Source organism: Marmota flaviventris, chromosome 15, assembly GCF_047511675.1.
Source record: "Marmota flaviventris isolate mMarFla1 chromosome 15, mMarFla1.hap1, whole genome shotgun sequence".
NCBI lineage: Eukaryota > Metazoa > Chordata > Mammalia > Rodentia > Sciuridae > Marmota > Marmota flaviventris.
Window position 1 is genome coordinate 28,765,656 of NC_092512.1, and position 20,493 is coordinate 28,786,148.

The window sequence follows — 20,493 nt, forward strand, 5'->3', positions numbered from 1 at the left end:
TTGTGTTTACTTTTATATTTAAGAATAAATAGATCTGTAAAAACAGAATTAAGAATGAGAAAAGGGAAAATAATTATTAAAGGTGAAAATTTCCTTCCTTGACTTGAAAAGCATGGTTTCTCCAAAAAAAAAAAAAAAAGAAGAAAAGAAAAACTTTGTTTGCTTTTAAAAAGTCATATTTATTCAATAAGCATATATTGAATATTTCCACTTGATTTTTTTTTTTAGCTTGCAAGATGCATAGGAGACGAAGAGTATGGTAGTACCATCTCTCCTCCTTCCCTTGCAATGATAGAGTTTGGGTGGTGGGAAGGGATGAGATAATATTTGATCTGTATTATTCACTTATTCCTCATACCATTCTCATGGAATGGATACTATTATATTTTGGGGGGGGGCTGAGCCTCAAAGAGGAAAATTGCTTAGGATTTTGTAGTTCATCTCCAGAAACCAGTATTTCTTTCTTTCTTTTTTTTTTTTTTTAAAGAGAGAGTGAGGGCGGGGGGAGAGAGAGAGAATTTTTAATATTTATTTTTTAGTTTTTGACAGACACACATCTTTATTTGTATGTGGTGCTGAGGATCAAACCCGGGCCTCACGCATGCCAAGCGAGCGCCCTACCGCTTGAGCCACATCCCCAGCCCCCAGAAGCCAGTATTTAGAGTGCTGCAAAGCAAATACTTTTCTACCTTACCATACAAAGGGAGGAGACCTGGGATGAGCAGCCTAATTTCTCACCCAGAAACTCTTCCACCATAGCACTTATTTGTTACCTTTAGACACACTTTTTAAAAAACTTTCTCTGTCTTGATTATTTTCCATCTTACCCGATATATTTATGAATAAGGCAGGAGTCTGCAGTCTGTTTAGTCCACAGATGTATGTCCAAAACATAGAATAGTAGCTGCAACATACTAAGAGGTCTAACAATCATTGTTGAATAAATTAATCCAACAACTGCTTCCTGGGTTCTCACATCCTAGCCTATATTCTGTTAGTCTGGTCATCAATAGTGCCCTCAGGGAGCTTATTTTCTATGTCTGTGAAAGATAAGTACATGCTAACAAAGATAGTTTTCAAGAGTGGTATTTTGAAGGAAATAAGGCATTTTGACTTAAGAATGATGGGATGAAGGTAAGGAACACATCTTTGAAGAAGTAACATGGTAATAGATGAAAAGGTCAATCATGAAGATACGGATAGAATTTGCAAAAAGAACAAATGTAAAGACCCTGAGCCAGAAAAGGGCTTCACATGTTATGGAGCATCAAGGAGACTAGGATGGCTAGAGCAGAGTGGGAGAAGGGAAAGACTGAAGTAGACAAGAAATTGATTCATATGGGGCCATGGGGGTTTGAATTTATTGGCAGAGCAATGAGAAAATATTTATGGATTTTAAACAGAACAATGATATAGATTTCTTTTTCCATTTTTAAAAATTTAGGTGGTGCAAGCCTGTAATACTAGTGGTTTGTGAGGCTGAGGCAGAAAGATCACGAGTTCAAAGCCAGCCTCAGCAACTTAGTGAGGCCCTAAGCAACTCAGTGAGACCCTGTCTCCAAATAAAATATAAAATAGGGCTGGGGATGTGGCTCAGTGATAGAGTGTCCCTGGGTTCAATCCCCAGTCAACAAAACAAAACAAAATAAAAATGACTTGATTGCTATATGAGAGTGAATTGTAGGTAGACAGAAAGCTCATTTAAAGGTCTATTTTAATAGTGAAGATGAGAAATCATGACTACTTGGAGATAGAAGTAGATTTGGTGATTAAGTTGAATAATTAAAGATACATTGAATAATTAAAATTGATGTGATCTGCTGATAGATAAGGGGTAGGTTGTAATAAATTAAAATTGGTTCCTAGAATTTTGACTTGAACTGGATTACTATTAGTGCCATTTTCCAAGAATGTGGAGTTTAAGAGGAACAAGTTTGGCCAGGAAAATAAACTTGAAATGTGTATTGAAATATCTATGTGGAAATGCCAGGTAAGTAACCACATATATGAATGTGAAAATTATGGGAGCTGTCACAACTAGTTATAAAATTGGGTTCGTTTGGTTTTGAATAATATTTAAAGCCATGAGATAGATGAAACTATCCAAAAAAAAAAAAATGTAAAGAAAGTCAAATACTGAGTCCTGTGGTACTTGCACATTTAGAAGTAGACGATAAAGAACCAACAAAGCCAAAAAGGCAGCCTCAAAGGTAGGAGGAAAACTTGGTGGATGTAGTGTTATGAAAACTGAGAGAAGAGTGATTCAAGAGGTATAGAGTGGTCACCTGTGTTGATACTCTATCAAAAGAATGACTAGCACTAAATGTTTTGTTCGCTGACTTGGATAGCAAGGTTTAGTGTCCTCAAGATAACACTCTTTGGAGAAAAGGGGATGGAAGCCAGATTGTAGCAGGTTAAAAGTGAGTGGAAGAGATAAAATAGAAATAAATGTGTGCAATTATTTTTTTGTTTGTTTTAGTTGTAAGTGTACACAATACCTTTTATTTTATTTATGTGGTGCTGAGGATCGAATCCAGTAGAGCCACAGCCCCAGCGCCCAATAATGTTTTTTAGCACATTGAAGAGTGAATAGAAGTAGAAAGAAGTGTGTGGAATAATTTGTTTTTAAGTTTTACTGTGAACGGAAGCAGGAAGTGGGTCGTAGTTACAAAGAGATAAGAGCAAAGGGCTTTATTTTTCAATATTGAGAGGAATAGAACATATTTGTATGCTTTAGTGGTGGAGCTAATGAAGGAAAAAAATTTCTAACATAGGAGAGAAGGGGTTAATCGAAAGAGGGAAATCCTAGAGAAGGACTAGGATCTAGGGCAGAAGGACATGTGTAGAAAGAGGAGGTTCATCTGTTTAGGATGAAATTGGTATTGGAATTGTACCTTGGGCATACACATTTGTACTAACACAACACACAACTTGCAGTTCCTGTCAGTAGGAGAGGGATTTGGCTGAAATAGAAGGGAAAAACTATTTCTGGAGGTGAATGATTGGAAGTATACCAAAATAATGAGCCATACTGACTCAGGTTCCTTCCTGTAGCCCAGCCCAGACTAATACCTAGATACTGGTATCTTCCTAAAAGTCCCTCCTAGTGTTTATTTTTAGTCATTGCTAAATTAAGGCATTTTTACTTTAAGAAGAATCATAAACCTGTTTTTGGTATCTGCTTGTTGGTTGCTACAGAAACAAATATATCTGCTCAATATATTTGCTTGTCAATTTAAGATGGGCCAAAAAAATGGACTCTATAATGAGAAAGAATGTTCATGACTACATGCATTTATGCTATCAAAATGGAGGCAGATAATTAACAATAGCAAATCACTTTGTTGTCTTGATGTCCTGAATCCTTTACAGAAACCAAAAGACAAAAAGTAACTCATTTGAGACACTGGACACTGTATATCCTGTCCACATGGGATGAAATTTGTACAAAGGTAAAACAGGAGGGAGGGACTAGAGCAGTTATTCCTTTTTCTTCTGCTCTTCCCCATCACCATACCCCTTCTCCTCCTTTAGAGTTTTAGCATATACAGTCTATGGAAAATTACTGCTTTGATTCAGAACAAAGTCTCTCACAAATGAGTCCCTTGGAGTAAATAAAGGATGGAACATGCTTGCCTTTTGGAAGCCCAAGGCGTTGGCTGATTTTGTGGACAGGATGATCTGATCCCATACAAAGAAGTTCCTCAGAGTTCTTTCAGTAATTTGGGTGACTATGATGTACAAACAGGCAGGAAAATGGAAAAAAAGAATAATTTCATTCTATCGAACAAAGTGCTGTCCCATCAAAGCAAATGTTAAACTTTTCCTACAATTATGTGTATAAACATTCCAATTTATAAGAAAAGATTTTCCCAAAGGGATAAAGGGATATGTTGACCTTTCCAAGTTGAGCCATTCTGAAAAAGGGGGAGAAACACAATGCACTCAGATGCCAAGCGTTTCTGACATTTGCTGAAGAAAAAGGAAGACTGTGATTCACATTTATTATAGGCCCAAGTGCCTGGGTTTGATGTTCTCAAGGCTTTTCCTTTCAAAAGGTTTGGGGTAACTTCCCACTTCCACTTTGGGTCAGAGTCCTTTTACAAAATTCACTTGTTCCCAAACTTGCCTGACAAAAATGTGTACAATGTGGCAGTAACGTAGGAAATTAACCATTTAATCAAATGAAAGAATGAGCAAACTCCCAACTGTCCTACGTAAAAGCAATTAGAATAAAACAGGCTTATATATATATTTTTTGTACTTGGTATTGAATTCAGGGAGCTCTACCAGTGAATCACATCTCCAGATCTTTTTTGAGACAGGGTCTCATTAAGTTATCCAGGCTGGCCTTGAACTTGTGATCCTCCTGCCTCAGCCTCTGAGTAGCTCAAATTACGGCATGTACCACCATGTCCAACTTCAGGTAATTATTTTTAAACCAATAGAAGATATGTTCTGCTATGACCACTGATTTCCCCACCATAATGATTGTTACAATGATTATAACAATAATTCCACAGAATGTTAACATTCAAAAAAGGTTCAAATGCTATCAGAAGACTTTTGTTAAAAGATTAAAATAGTTCAGTAGCATTCAAGTTTGTTAAAAAGGTTTCTCTTTTTAGAAAGTGTTTTAAACATGTAAAAAAATCAACATATAAAACACAAGTGAAGTTTTTGGAAAAGGGACACTAGGCCTGCGGTCCTGCCATTTGCCTCCCCCTTTTACACTACTGTGATCCCCATATCACCCTTAAGAACTTGCAAACCACTTCACTTATAAACCAGGTTCTCTGAAAGGTGCCAGTTCCTGTAAGAGCTCATATATAGGAACTCTCAATTCATTGGAATAGTATCCTGGTTAATGCTGAAGATAATTTTCTACTGCTCTAAACAAATGAATGCTTAACTGTTTTGTAACCCTTTCACACAAAACTTTGTTTGCCAATGCTCTGTTGGTTTAATTGTAAAGAGGACTCATTTCTCAGAATACCCAGGCCATGTAAGGCATCTAGGGCTATGATGATGTAAATATTAAAGGTAGGCATCACAGCTTAAGAAACTCTTTTCCCTGCCCTGCAGCAAAATAGCTCAGTGTTTGAAATGATTTGCCAGTTTCTCTTTCTACAGTAAACAATAGGTGTTGGCATTCTAAACTGACCTTTAATTCTTCTTAACCAGCACATTATTTCTAGCTTGTTGGTTGTACAGAGAAAACGAAAAGTCAAAGCAATCTTTATAATTTTCACATCCCCCTAAAAGCAATACATTAAAAAAAGTTTTAAGAATATATTACTCTCCATAGGGCTTTCTAATTAAATAGATTAGGCAACTATAAGGTTCAGGTGCACTGCAGATCCTCACAAAGTAATTATTTTTGTGTGCTATAAAAGTAGATGTGTCACTGCACATATGGTGCAACACTACACCATGTATAAGCAGAGAAATGAAAAGTTGTGAGGCAATTGAACAATTAATCAAAATGCATTCTGCTGTCATATAAACCTAATCAAAATAAATTAAAAGTAGATGTGTCAAGTTAAATATATCTACATTATTCTTCTCTTAGCACTACAATAAAACACTGAGTTAAAAAAAAAGGTCTCATATTAAATGATGATGTCATTTTTTTTCCCCAGAAAATAAGCACTGCTTTTATTCAGTAACAGTTAACGTTTAGAAACTGTATTTCTATATGAGTTAAGGATTTAAATTATGGTTTGAATATTTTAACAAATGAAACTGGGGGCAGTGGTTAATATTACAATGGACCAAACTTGGCCTTAGAATAAATCAACATACCACTGACTCTTTTTTTGAGTTTCCCATGCAAGGAAAGGACTTTTTTCCTGTGTTATTCATTCTCTCAGTAAATTCCTAAAGACACACATTAAAAAAAAAAAAAAAAAAAAAAAAAAAAAAACAAGGGAGAGAACTGAACAACAACAGATGAGGTAGAGAGGGAAGATGGGAGGGGAGGGGGGATAGTAGGGGATAGGAAAGGCAGCAGAATACAACAGTCACTAATATGGCATTATGTAAAAATTGTGAATGTGTAACTGATGTGATTCTGCAATTTGTATTTGGGGTAAAAATGGGAGCTCATAACTCACTTGAATCAAATGTATGAAAGATGATATGTCATGAGCTTTGTAATGTTTTGAACAACCAATAAAAAAAAATGGGAGGAAAAAAAGACACACATTAGTAAGATAAGTAAACAAGGTTAAGGACATTTGTAGCAGGCAGTTCACTACATACACTATCGGTCTGCACAGGCATGAAACCCATGGCCTCATCAGAATTAGGCCAAAAGGCCTATCTTTGCAAATATGTAAACATAAATCACATTTCATTTTGCCTTGATTATAATATCTGACTCAAATAAACTGTGAATATGTAATTATATAGCATTTCATTGTTATAGCTGTCATTTATATGAAAATAAAAACCAAGCCAATCTTCTTCCAGTTTATTAAATAAAACTCAGAACACAAATGGATATTAATTACTAATATTTGTAAAACCATCTTCATTACAAACTAGAGAAGAACTTCTAATGGCTAATTTTTGGAAGTTCATTATATATTTTATCAAGATAGGAATTATACATCATAGTCCACATGGAATGGAAAAACCACTGATGTAACCTGATCTCAAAGTTTACTATTTTCCTATTAATCAGGAATAAAATTGACTTCTTAAGCATTGGTTTCCTTATATGTGAAATGAGGATAATATATGCCTCAAAGTACTGCTAGGTGTCATTGATACTGTCAGACTCAAACCGTGCTAAGCATTATGGGCTAATCAGATTTTCATTGCTATCAAAAACCTGAGATAAAAAACCTAAAAAGGAGGATTTATTTTGGTTCAGCATTTCAATCTATAGTCACATGGCAAGGTACATGGCAGAGGAGAGCTGATCACTTTACACAGGTTGGGAAACCAAAGAAAAGGGTTGGGATATCCCCTTCAAGGACATGCCCCACTGACTTAACTTCCTTCCCCTAAACTCAACTCCAAAAGTTTCTCCCAAGTTGATGGGAGCACAAGTTGATGACCAAGCCTTTACCATATAAGCCTTTGGAAGACATTTAAGTTCCAAATCCTAACAGTACATCTTAAATATGGATTCTCTGGCTATATTTAGTTTCACTGAAAGGTACATAAAATATTGCAAGATCAAATTTTCTCACCCTCAGAAAGAAAGAGACTGTCAATACCACTGCATGGTGAGAAGCATGTAACTATCATTTGGTATTTATATTTAACACTTAAAACCACTCAGTTATTCTTTGAAACCACAATGTCCATTTAAGACTTACAACTTGGGCAGACTGTTTAATATCACACCATCTCTGTAGCAGTTTTAAGGACTCTTGAGATGCTTTCAACTTATGAATATCTGAGGAAAATACCTGCAGAAAGAGCCAGAAAGTCCCCTGAAAGAGAAGGCTGAGATTATTTTGGATTTCACTTTCACTCACATTTTCCTTTGAAAAAGTTGCTGCTTATGAATTAGTTTCAGCAGCAGGTATGCAAGGGCGAAACAAAAGAAATCTGTAGAAACAGGAGGGAGGTTTCCTACAATCATGTCCGTTTTCAACCCTAAAAGACTGAAGCCTTCTAGTGAAAAAACATCTGGTTACTGAGCATACCTATCTGGCTATAACTAAGAGCACCAGAACTAAAAAGTAGGAAGTAAACAACAAACAATGAAAAAAACCAAAACCAAAACCAAAACAAAACAAAAACCCTACTGATTACAAAAGAAATTCTAGCTTTTGTTGTAACCTTGGAATAGTAGCTCTGGTTACCATTCATATTAGGACAGAGCAACTTATAAAAAAAAATAAAAGGCTAGGTAAACAGAAACAAGTTCAAGTGACCAAAACATGCTTTTCATAGGTCCACCACCTTATTCAGCCCTCCAGTTTGCCTGAGAGTACACAGAAACTCCTTTCCTAGAATACTTTGTAGGCCTTAGCCCATTGCTTTCTTCCCAACTTGGTTTCAGCTAGAACATTCAACTTGTTATCTATTGTATCCTCTTCCACACCTAATGAAAGGTTTCCTTTAAATAAAGGGACAGAGTATGAAAATTATTGCAGGAAGTTATCCCTAATTTGAACTACATAGGATTAAACAAAATATGAATGTTAGCTATATCTGGCCCAAACTTATCCCCTTAGTATAAATAGCATTATTTAAAAAAACTTAAGGCTTTTTGCAAAATCAACTATGGTTAGGATTACGCTATGGGGGTAACTTGATCAGGGGTGATGCTGAAAGCTCAATCCAGATACTGGTTTCTATTGCTATGATTATCTCCCCAATCACCAGTCTTTATCCAGAAATTCAGATGTAGAATTTTAATCAACAGTTCTAAAATGTCTGTTCAATTAAATATGCTATTAAAGGGAGCCAAGAGAGGGTATCCCTAGCTCAAACTTAATAACATTAATAACTGGATGAAAGAGAAATTAAGAAAACTATCCCATTCATAATAGCCTTAAAAAAATAGAATACTTGGGAATCAATCTAACAAGAGGTGAAAAAACCTCTGCAGCGATAACTACAGAACACTAAAGAAATTAAAGACGACCTTAGAAGATGGAAACATCTCCCATGTTCTTCAACAAGCATATTATCAAAATGCACTATACAGATTTAATGTAATTTATATGACATTCTTCATAGAAATAGAAAAAGCAGTTATGAAATTCATTTGGAAAAATATGATGTCCAGAATAGACAAACAATCCTCATCAAGAGAATCAGGAGACATCACAATACCAGACTTCAAATTATACTACAGAGCCATAGTAACAAAAAAGCATGCTACTGGCACCCAGACATGAAGGTCAATGAAACAAACAGAATAGAAGACATAGACAGAAAGTCACATAAACACAGTTATCTTATATTAGACAAAGGTGCTATAAACACAAATTGGAGAAAAAACAGCCTCTTCAACAAATGGTGTTGGGGAAACTGGAAATCCATACATAGCAGAATGAAATTTAACCCCTCTCACCTTGCACAAAACTCAAAGTGGATCAAGGACCTAGGCATTAGACCAGAAGACCCTATACTGACCAGAAGAAAATGTAGGCCCAACTCTCCATTTTGGCTTAGGAAATGACTTCCTTAATAAGACTCCAAAAGTGCAAGAAATAAAATCAAAGAATCAATAAATGGGATGGTATAAAACTAAAAAGCTTCTGCACAGCAGAGGAAACAATAAAAAATGTGAAGAGAGAGCCTACAGAATTGGAGAAAAATTTTTGCCACCTGCACCTCAGACAGAGCATTAATTTCCAGGATATATAAAGAACTCAAAAAACTTTTAACACCAAAAAACCACAAATAATCCAATCAATAAATGGGCAAAGGAACTGAATAGGTACTTCTCAAAAGAATACAAATGGTCAATAAATATATGAAAAAAATGTTCAACTTCTCTAGCTATTAGAGAAGTGCAGATTAAAACTACACTGAGATTCCATCTCACTCCAGTCAGAATGGCAATTATCAAAAACACAAGTAACGATAAAGGTTGATGAGGATGTAGGGAAAAAGGTACATTCATACATTGCTGATGGGACTGCAAATTGGTGCAACCACTCTGGAAAGCTGCATGGAGATTCCTTAGAAAACGGGGAATGGAACTAACATCACTTGACCCAGTTATCCTACTCCTTGATATACACCCAAAGTACTTAAAATTAGCACTATAGTGATACAGCCTCATCAATGTTTTTAGCAGCTCAATTCACAACAGCTAAGCTATGGAACCAACCTAGGTGCCCTTCAACAGATGAATGGATAAAGAAATGTGGTATATATACACATGGAATATTACTTGGCCATAAAAAATAACTTTATGACTTTTGCCAGTAAAGGGATGGACCTAGAGATCATGCTAAGGAAAATAAGCCAATCTCAAAAAACCAAAGGCTGAATGCTCTGATATGTGGATGCAAAAATATAATATGGGGAGGAGAGAAGAATAGTAGTTCAGTGATTTAGACAAAGGGGAATGAATGAAGGGAAGGGAGGGTGATAGGGAATAGGAAAGACAGTAGAATCAATCAGACATAATTTTCCTATGTCATATATGCATACGCCACTAATGAAACTCTACATCATGTACAATCACAAGAATGGAATCCTAATTACAGTAAGTTATACTCCATATATGTTTGTCAAAATACATTCTACTGTAATGTTTATCTAAAAAAAATACAGAGTAAATAGCTGAAAATAATTAAATCTCTCTCTCTCTCTATATATATATATATAAATGTATGTATGTGTGTGTGTGTGTGTGTATTGTGTAAGATTCACAAGTCTCTGATTACTTATCTCAAATGCACAATTCAGAAAATGGGTAGAACTTCACTCATTCTATTTAAATCTGTCAATATTTCTTCTGTATTTGTAATAAGTTTCTAAAACAGACAATTATTAAAAGAATAAAACCAAAACCATAAATTTAGCAACTAAAGAGGATAGTTTGCTGCCATGAAGTCTTCATCATACGAATTTAACTTGACTTTGAGACTACAGTATTCCCAATGTGGGAATTTAGTTTACACATCAACAGAGATAAAAAATAAATAAAAAATTCCAGAATTGTTCACTATTCTTTTCATGAGAAAAATCTACTTCTTTCTAATTAACCATACAAACTATAACTTCTAATAGTCTATTATTCTTTAAAGAAAAAAAAAGAAAAGAAAGAAACCAAAGAGCAAATAAACAAAACCTCACATATATGAAAATTATGACCAAAGCAGACTTCCAATATTTTTCTACTACTGGAAAAATGCAATAAATGCAATTGTACTAAAGGACGCTATATCTCTTTATGAATCCCAAAATTTGAGAAATCACATAGTATCCCTGTAAGAATTAAAAGTAAATAAATACAAAGGGAAAAAGAGAATAGACATATTAAAAATTTGACTCTAATTCTAATTAACTATGAGCTTACTGGCATAAACCAATAAACACAATAACTGAAAATGTGTTTTGGCACTATAAAAAGCTTTCCACCAGTTAAATTCAACTGTCTATAATCACATTTAGTCTGGAAGCTTAGGCTAAGAGCTTAGGAAACTTATTGTATAGTTTGTGATGTGACCATGAAATATCACTTTACTTCAAACATACCAATATTTGGCCTGTAGAATGTCCATGACATTTTAAAATCCCACAAAATGTTAATTCTGGGCAATATTTTTAATAAGAAAAAAAACTTTAAAAATTCTAAAGGCATAGAAAATCAGGATAAATTCATTTTAATTGTGGAAAAAAAATTTAATGGGATTTTAAACTATCAAATCTGTTTTTCCCCTTATGAATACAATATACAACTATTTCTTTATGACAAGTCTATGAACACCATAAATAAAATTATTATTCCTATCATGGTTTATAATTTAATGAGTCCCTAACATTACCTTAGCCAACAACACAGGTAACCTGCATTATACCAGATATATTAAATAGCATTCATCCAAAAGCTCTGAAATATAGAACTGACGTCTTTCTGCATTTGAAACTTAATGGCTTTTGAGGTGGAGGAAAAACTAAAGTATTTAAAGACACCACAACATCTTAAAATCTGTAATGAAAGGGAAAAATTATAAATACCAATTAAAACTCACAAGTTATAATAATGTGAAACAAATTTGTCATTTTAGCTGATTTTCAATGTTTACACATGCAACATAAATTACAAATATGCTTAACATTATATCATCAAAAGAAAATAATGAAGTATAAAATATTTATCAGATTATTGCATTTAATGTCATTTTTTTTGAAAACCCAAAATTTCATATTCCTTAATGTTCTACCAAACATAAGCAAAACCAGTCCAAATTAGAGAAAACGTATGCCAACATCAGCTTCTGACAACAAAGATAAAGAAGCTGAAGCTCTACAATTTATCTAATTTAGGTCAGATAATAATGGAAACAAAGAATATTAAAATTATTTATTTTATAATTATGCACATTGAAGGAAAGCATAATAGCAGAGTTCTTTTCCATCATAAAATTATTTACAACCATTAATTTAGCTAGAAACACTAGCTTGAGAGGTACTGGTATATTCCATTCGTAATAATTTCTCTACAGCAAACAACTGTCTTATATTTGGAGCATGTTGAAGAAAATATTGTCTCATAAGTCCTTTTTGTTCTTTTGAGTCTTAATTACTAGGAGTTCAAGGTACTTTGGGAGAATTCTGGTGTCCTGGATGGCCTGATGAATGCACTGAAATTAAGCAGTGTGTTTGTATTCTGAAAATATTCTTAAATCCAAATAAATGATGTCTGGGTTGTGGAGCTCAGATTTCTCCTACTGGCACTATGACATTTGAAGAACATTTGTTATGAAAGTTTCACACCAATTTTATTTTGTTCTTTCTTCATTAGCCTCTGTGCTTCCTTTTCCATTTTCTTCCTCTGTTGTTCTGCTGCTCTCTTTTCTCTGTCTGCTATTTTCTGCTGCCTGAAGAAAAATATATGATATCTTTACTTTTAGAAAACACCAAAAGGGAAAAATGGCAAATAAATTCCAGAAAGAAATTATACGGTTTTTTCCACCATCATAAAATAAAACACTTGATTTTCTCACTGCTTAAAAAATTTCAAAGATTTCCATAAACAGAAATTTCTGCTGATCCTTAGAACTTAACTTGCAAAATAAAAGAGATATTATCTATTTTACAAATAAGTAAAATGAGACATAAAGGCTAAGTGGTATGCCCAAAATCAATAAGTACATAATATACATCTGCACAGTGGCAAACATGCCTGTTATCCGAGCAGCCTGGGAGGCTGAGGCAGGAGTATTCAAAGTTCAAAGCCAGCCACAGCAACTCAGTGAGGACCTAACCAATTTAGGGAGGCCCTATCTCAAAATAAAAACTAAAAATGGCTGTGGATGTGGTTCAGTAGTTAAGTGCCCCAATGTTCAATCTCTAGTACCAAAGGTGGGTGAGGGAAGAATCTACATCTTTTTACCTTTCTTAGGTTATCTGTACTAAGATACTACTTCCATTCAACCACAGCTTTTTATGGGAATATTATTCAGAAAAGTTTGATATTGAGGATAAAATCTTGTTATTATAATAGTTTAAAACAATCAGGTAAAGGATGTTAAAAACACAGCTGTGCAGAATACTCCCTGTAAGAAAATAAAAACTTAAGACATACCTTCCACTTAGAAGTTAGAAATCTATTTAAGGATTAACTTTTGATCAGCTTTATTATGGGGCATAGTGGTGGGTATTTGCTAATTCCACATTATGAATACATATCTTCTCCTTAGCCCCTTCCATAACTCCACTAGCCCAAAACCTCTCTAATCTGTGGACTGACTTATGCAGGGAGTCGGGGGGGGGGGTGGGTAGGACTGGGTGAAGAAACAGGAAGAGAAGGACCATAAGTTGGTCCTGAATCTGAAGAGTTAGGGTGTGAGAAAATAACTCAAGCATGCAAGGTTAAGGAAGGAAGGTGTAAATCACAACGGGGCATGGGATAGGTAAAAAACACATTACCTATATATGGTACCATATATACAATTTAATTATCTATGGTACCCTTTTTACAACTTAAAAGCTGAGTATAGTGAGCAAAATGTATATATACATACAGTTCTAAATCATACTTACAAATGGGAGTAAGAGAAACATTTTTGGAACCATTTTGACTGTCACTATGTACTAAACTAAGCTTAGAAAGAACAAAATGACTTTATTATCATTACTTAACTAAGTTTCTAAAGAACAAAAGTGAATCTACTTTTCCCTACCTCTGCTCACTTGCATGAAAAACTGACAATTTGCACAAAAAACCAACACATTAGCAGCAAAAAAGGAGATAGGAAAAGAACTATAAAGGGTTGGAAAGGTTATAAATAAATACAATAATCAAGCTTTGACCTGGTTATTAGCTAAAGTAAAAACATCAACAACTACTGTACGCACACAAAACAATTTATAGATCGCTGTACATAAAAAATATATTTCACCTCTCCAGATTAATGTCTGGAATTGACAAAGTACTAGCTTCTCACTTTAACAATACCGATCATAATACTAGAGTATTTTAAGGTGTAAATGGGAGAAGTCTGAGAATAAGAGGAGATGGCATATGGACATAACTTTTACATTGCTGTTTTTCTAGGAGTAGCAATGACACATGGAAACCTTCAAGTCCCTTCAGTTGAACTTGTGCAATGTGCAGCAGGAAGCATGTCTTTTATTGACAACAGTCTCACTCTCTGAAGCTGCTACTATAATGCAAAATTCTATTATTATTATTTTTTAAAAATCTGGTTTCAGAAGCAAGAGGACAAGATGGAAGAGAGGTTTTGGTACTGATACTTATGAGTTCATGGCATAAATTATACAAACTATCATTAAGATGAATGGATTCAAAATGAACTGCTTTTTCCTTTATCCTTGGCTAATGGTACTAGTAATCACTAAATCCTCCAAATTTTCTAAAACACGGTGAATTTTGAATCTATGACTAATTTTAAAAACTGAATTTATTATGATCCTTGCAACATAACTGTTACAGCCCACAGTTAAAAAAAAAAAAAATTCTTTTACAAAAGACTAAGCTATCCTGACTAAGCAGGCACTAAATATTAAAAACTCTTACAATCTTACTGACTGAATATTAAAATGTGACCACCTTACCTGTCCAAGAAAACACAAACAAAAATGACATGCTGAAAACATAAAGGCCAAGATAAAAACAGCAGCAGTAACTTTCAGCTATTTAATTGCACCCTCTGCTGGTTATTAAAGATAATTGTAATTTACCAACAAAGACAAGAAAGGAAAAAACAAAAATAAAATCTGTTTAGATAATGATAATTCATTTTCTGTCCCTATGATAAAAACAATCTGAATTTCAAAATACAAAAAAACCCATTGTAACTTATTATGTATTTTTAAATGCATAAGTAAATTAAGTACATTTAAATGAATTTTAATCATTGATCATAATCATAAGCTCTCCTTTAAGATAATTTTCTTTTCACTCTTTGACCTAATATAGAAATAACAAGAACTCAATTTACTGCTCACAAAAACAAAGAAAGAACCATCAACAAAAATGAACTTTAAACCCTCAGAATAGCATTTACTTTTCTGTAGGATAGGCAGATTATAACTTCTCCACTATGTTCAAGAGCTTTCACTACACTAAACTTTGAGGATATTAAGAAAAAGTAATCAATTCTGACCCACAAAAAATATACAGTGGTAGTTCACATTTCATAGTACAACATAATGATTACAAAAGTTATTTGTATGTAAAAGATTTCCCTTGTTCTTAATACAATTACATTATTTTATTTCTATAAAGCTTTAATTTTTGGTATCATTACAAAATAGTGTATGCAGTCTGAGATACAGAATAAGCTCATGTTAGATATCTAAGATTAAATGAGGAAAAATGAAAATAAGACAGACATTTGACAGAACAGGCCTCCCTGATCTTAAACACAATGGGGAACAAATCTACTACTCAGGATGTGATATAAATATCACTCAAATACCTCAGAACTTCTTCTGCTTGCCAGGCTGCATCTTCTTCTTCTTCCCATGCATTGGTATTTTCTTGCCAGGTATCTAAGTCACCTAATTCAGACTAAATTAAAAACGAAGCAAAATTAAGACAATGCAGAGCCATCTTTTCTCCACACAGCAGACAAGAGTATCTTCTAAAACATTCAAAACCTGTCACTCTCCTGTGGTTTCTGAACTTCTTTACCATGTCTTCTACAAAACACAAATGATCTGGGCCTTGAGTTGCCTAGAACTTTTGGGTTTCCTGAAGTTACAGGACTTTCAGTGCTAAAAAGTCTTGGGCAAGTTCAGTTTTCTTCCTATATTGTTTTACAGGATACTATTTTATATGGAATAGTTTCCAAACTAGCATAGTCATCTTCACCCAAGTATATGTAATTCTGTAATTAGTAGATTTGTTCAGTTCCACTTACTATCTCTGTCTTAGGCAAAAATTTCAAATCAGGAAAAATTTATCTTACCTAGAATGCTATTTCTTCCTTTTTTCTGCTCTACATAACTGATATCATCAGGCTCCTCACTAAATTCTACTATTCCCCAATTCAAACCTCTAAAAGTTTTCCTCCCACCCCCTCAATGCCCTCAGTCTTCCAAGAACCAATAAAACTGAGATGTTTAGTTAGGTGTGGAAGTGATAATATGTATTAACGGGTAACAAACTGCAAATTGATAACATTGTTTTGAATACTTACCCCATTTAAAAAAAATGTTTTGAGTTTCTTTCCTTGACAATAAAAACAATAACATCCTGTTAAATATTCCTAAAATGTTTCTGATTATCTGTTTGGTATGTTTATAGAAATAAAGCAGTTAACACAAAAGAAGCATTTTTAAAGATACTGAAACAAAATACAGATGACACTCTTGAAAAGTTGTCCCTACTTAATCCTCTTCACAGCAGTTGGTAGAAGTCTTGGTTTCCTTATACCTTTGTCAATACTGATAATGGCCTTCTTTTCTACATTTGCTAATTTGATAAAACTTAAAAAGGGTGTCTTGTCATTTTACTCTGAATTTCTTTGAGAATCAGATCAAACTTTTCTTCATGTTTTTAGGTTATGTCTATTTCTTATTTGCAAATTTTACCTTCATACTATTTCCCAATTTTTCCAACTGAGGTATTTTGACTATTAGTATAGGTACAACATTTAGATATAAGAAAAGTAAAAGTATCAAGATCATATTAATAGAGATGGCCTTCCAAGTAAAATAGAAAAGATTGAAAAGGATTAGATAGATTTGCCTACACAAAAATTAGATTCATCTGCCCATCAAAAAACATCAAACCAAATTATAGTTAAGAACTGAAAAAGCATAAAAGAAGACAGAAAAAAGTCGATATTCTTAGTATAAAAAGAATTCCCATAATACAAATGATAAATTTCATTAATTTTACAAATCAGACTTCATTTAAACTGAACATTCTAAGATAATTTTGGTGTAGAGAACAAAGTCCAGTTGGTTAGTATTCTTTCCTATGCAATCAGTTCCCCTTGACTTTATCTGCTTTGGAAAAAAAAATATGTAACAACAGCATTGGAGAACTCCTTCATCTACCCCATGTACCACACTCTTCACTCTCCAAATGGTTGTATATTTTCAACTTTACAATGAGCTCTATAAGAATTATAACAACAATTGTAATTAGAATTAGAATTACAGTTAGGCAGTAAACATTACTAATTCTCTGGTTAGAACTAAACCACTTTACCAATATGAATAATAAAGTTTAAAACTGAGAAATGGACAAAATTAAATATTATAATGCTATGTTATTCAGAGATATATCTGTGATGTTACTATGCTCTCATTAAAATATCTATGACATTATTATATCATGTAACTGCACAGGAGTTATCAAAATTCATAATTACATTTGTGGATATTGTGTATATGATTAATTATTTGATATTATGTCTCCCCCACTAGAATACATCATTCTGAGGCAAAGACCCTGCCTGTTCTGCTTGCTTACCACTGTATTACTAGCATCTAGCACAGAGTCTGGTATTAGCAAGAATAGCTGTTAATCAATGAATTCAAAACATGCATAAACATGGATCTGCTAGAAAAAACAGCCTCAAAAAACACACACTCATTTTCTGTCTCTCCAGATTACTTGTTCTGGGAAAATCAGCAGTTATGGCATGAGGAAATTCATGGGAAGGAACTGAGGCTTTGTGCAAACAAGTAGCATTAATTTGCCAGGCATGTAAGAAAGACTCCTTTGAAATGAATCCTCTAAGTCCAGTCAAGCCATCGTAGCCCCAGTGCAACGACTTATTCACAAACTCATTAAAAACCCTGAGCCAGAACCATCTAATTTAGTCACTCTGGACTCCTGATCCACAGAAACTTTATGAGATAATAAATGTTTATTATTGTTTCGAGTCACTAAATTTGGGGTCAATACACAACAACAGGTAATTAATATAATCAATCAAAGCATCCTTAAGTTTAGGGAGGAACCTAAGTATATGTATTTTTTTACAAATTCTAAAACTGATTCTAATAATGTTCCCAAGGTTGAGAGCCTCAGTTGTCCACATTCTTCACTACTTCTTTTCTTTTAAAATTTTCATTTACATAAAATATATTTTAAATGAAACCACATTTTAAATGTAAATAAACTCTACTAGGGAAACAATCCATAACTCACTTAAAACTAACCTGCTATAAAGGTTTATTATCTTAGAAATAATCTCCTAAAGTCCATGTTTTTAAATAACATATTTTGTCTGTATCTTTCATGTATACAATGGGATCCTGATATTAGTATTTGAGTAATTTGTACTCTTATAAAATGATAGAAATGGTGAAACTACAGATTAACTTCTTGCAAACTGCTAAATCTGTTTCAAAGTCATAAAAATTATAAATATTATTTTCATTTAGTTATTTTCCTCTTCCTTACAGAAAAAAGAAACAGAACCAAGTCTTTCCCTCTAGCTAATTAACATACTTACAGATTGGTGAATAAAAGGCATATCTTGTGTAGCAGCTAATCTACTGGAGAAACCTGTGCTACCATCTGGGACGCCAAAATTTAATGGTTCTCTCTTCTTAATGATGATCTGAAAGATTAGTTGAAATAAGATGATAGGGATATTTTACACAGAACTATATAAAAATAGACAAATAAATGTCCCAATGCGTTTTGTAATATGCTGTTGTTCTTTTTCAAAAAAAATTTAATGTAATTAAAAAATACGCTGTTGTTCTTTTTCAAAAAAAATTAATGTAAAAAAATAGTCTACAGTGAGTATCCAAATTCTCAGGCAACTGTCACATAGATCAGTTCAATCTAAGAAAAATTTTATTTTACTCCTTAAAAATAAAAAATTCTCATCTCCATTTTTCCTCGTTCACTTTCCCCAGAACTCCAAAATATAATCAGGATATTTAATTACTATATTAAATAATAACATTGATAATGTCCTGCTAAAAGTATCACCAGATCCCTCAACATCTGGGCTAGCTATAAATACAGTAACTCATTTGGGTCAGTAGTAGTAAGACACTCTTACTTGAGTTTTGGTTACTTTTATTAAAACCATTTCCAATCTAATTAATTTTAAAAAGTACTATTATAATAAATATACTAAATTATTATAAAGAACAGCAATATACTTCCATGATACAAAGTGTACATCTACTAAGACACTTAAAGGATCTTTGAAAAATACACAATTTAATGCTTTTCAGTTTTGAGCATTTGGACAATTCAAAAAGGACAATGTAAATTTTATTAACCTAGATAATATAAAAATAAATGTATAGCTAAAATTAGGTAGAAGAGAGTGAGGAAATGCAGTAGGAAGTGGAGAATAAATAATGTCCTCATTTTATAAAGTGTATACATATACATATATATGAAAAAGTTTCCTTATTGGATTGAATAAGAAATGAAGCACTAAAAGTGTGCTTATCTGAAATAGAAGAGTGAAATAAGATTGCAATATATATGAAGGAATTAGAAGAAATAAGAACAATTTGAAATAAATCTTCATTTACTATAGTGTGTTACATTAATGGGTAATGTCCGTGATTTGTAAATCAAATACCAATGTATGATTTTAAAGTCTTGAGGATATAACTTACTACATCTAGATCTAAATCATCTGAACATAGGAAATTCTTATTTAACGTGACAGAAAATAAAATTATAATGAAAAGTAGGCTTTTCAATAAATACTAATTATATTATATTGTCTAATTTAAAAGTGCAAATCTTTAACATACTTTCTGAGTTTTCCGTATAGTTGGTGTCATGTCCTTAAAATAGTCAGGTTCCATTTGTTCCAAAGCATTCTGTTGTGTTGCCACATTCCCATTCCCTCCTTCAATCTTCACACTTGTGGGTGCATCTTCATCCCAGGAAGTCCACTCTTCCACATCTGTCTAAATAACCAACACAGTCAGCCACAAAGGGGCAATGCACTCAGCAGTTCATTAATCATTTATTAGAAAAATGGGCTTCTGAAAACACTGGTTTTCAAACTTTTTTGACCCATGGGAAACTACATAGTTCAATTCACATACCAAAACTAAAACAAATATTGAGGCTGGGGTTGTGGCTCAGCTGCAGAGTGCTTACCTAGCACATGAGGGGCACTGGGTTTGATCCTCAGCACCACATAATAATAAATAAATAAAATAAAGGTATTGTGCCCAACTACACCTAAAAAAATATTTGAAAAATAGAACAGATGTTTAAGAAGTACTTTTATTATGGATAAACCTTCTAAAATATTCTGTTCTGTTCTATTGTGCTCTATTCTTTCCATTAAAAACAAAACACAAAGTAAAAAGAAAAAGAAAATACTCTGAAAACTGAACCAACATTAGGAGTATAGCTCACAGGAG

General features: G+C 33.3%; 1 protein-coding gene across 3 annotated transcripts in view; it reads right to left on the minus strand.

The window, feature by feature from the left end:
* Positions 1-6,850: 6,850 nt before the first annotated feature.
* Positions 6,851-20,493, minus strand: part of Ebag9 (estrogen receptor binding site associated antigen 9) — a 28,397-nt gene continuing 14,754 nt past the window's right edge. For all 3 annotated transcript variants that reach the window (XM_027952890.2, XM_071602180.1, XM_027952899.3), the window contains exons 4-7: positions 19,870-20,028; positions 18,594-18,701; positions 15,597-15,688; positions 6,851-12,530 (exon numbers count right to left, since the gene is read on the minus strand). In XM_027952890.2, the coding sequence (XP_027808691.1) occupies positions 12,410-12,530; positions 15,597-15,688; positions 18,594-18,701; positions 19,870-20,028 (480 nt within the window). In that variant the 3' untranslated portion in view covers positions 6,851-12,409. The remainder of the gene's footprint in view (positions 12,531-15,596; positions 15,689-18,593; positions 18,702-19,869; positions 20,029-20,493) is intronic.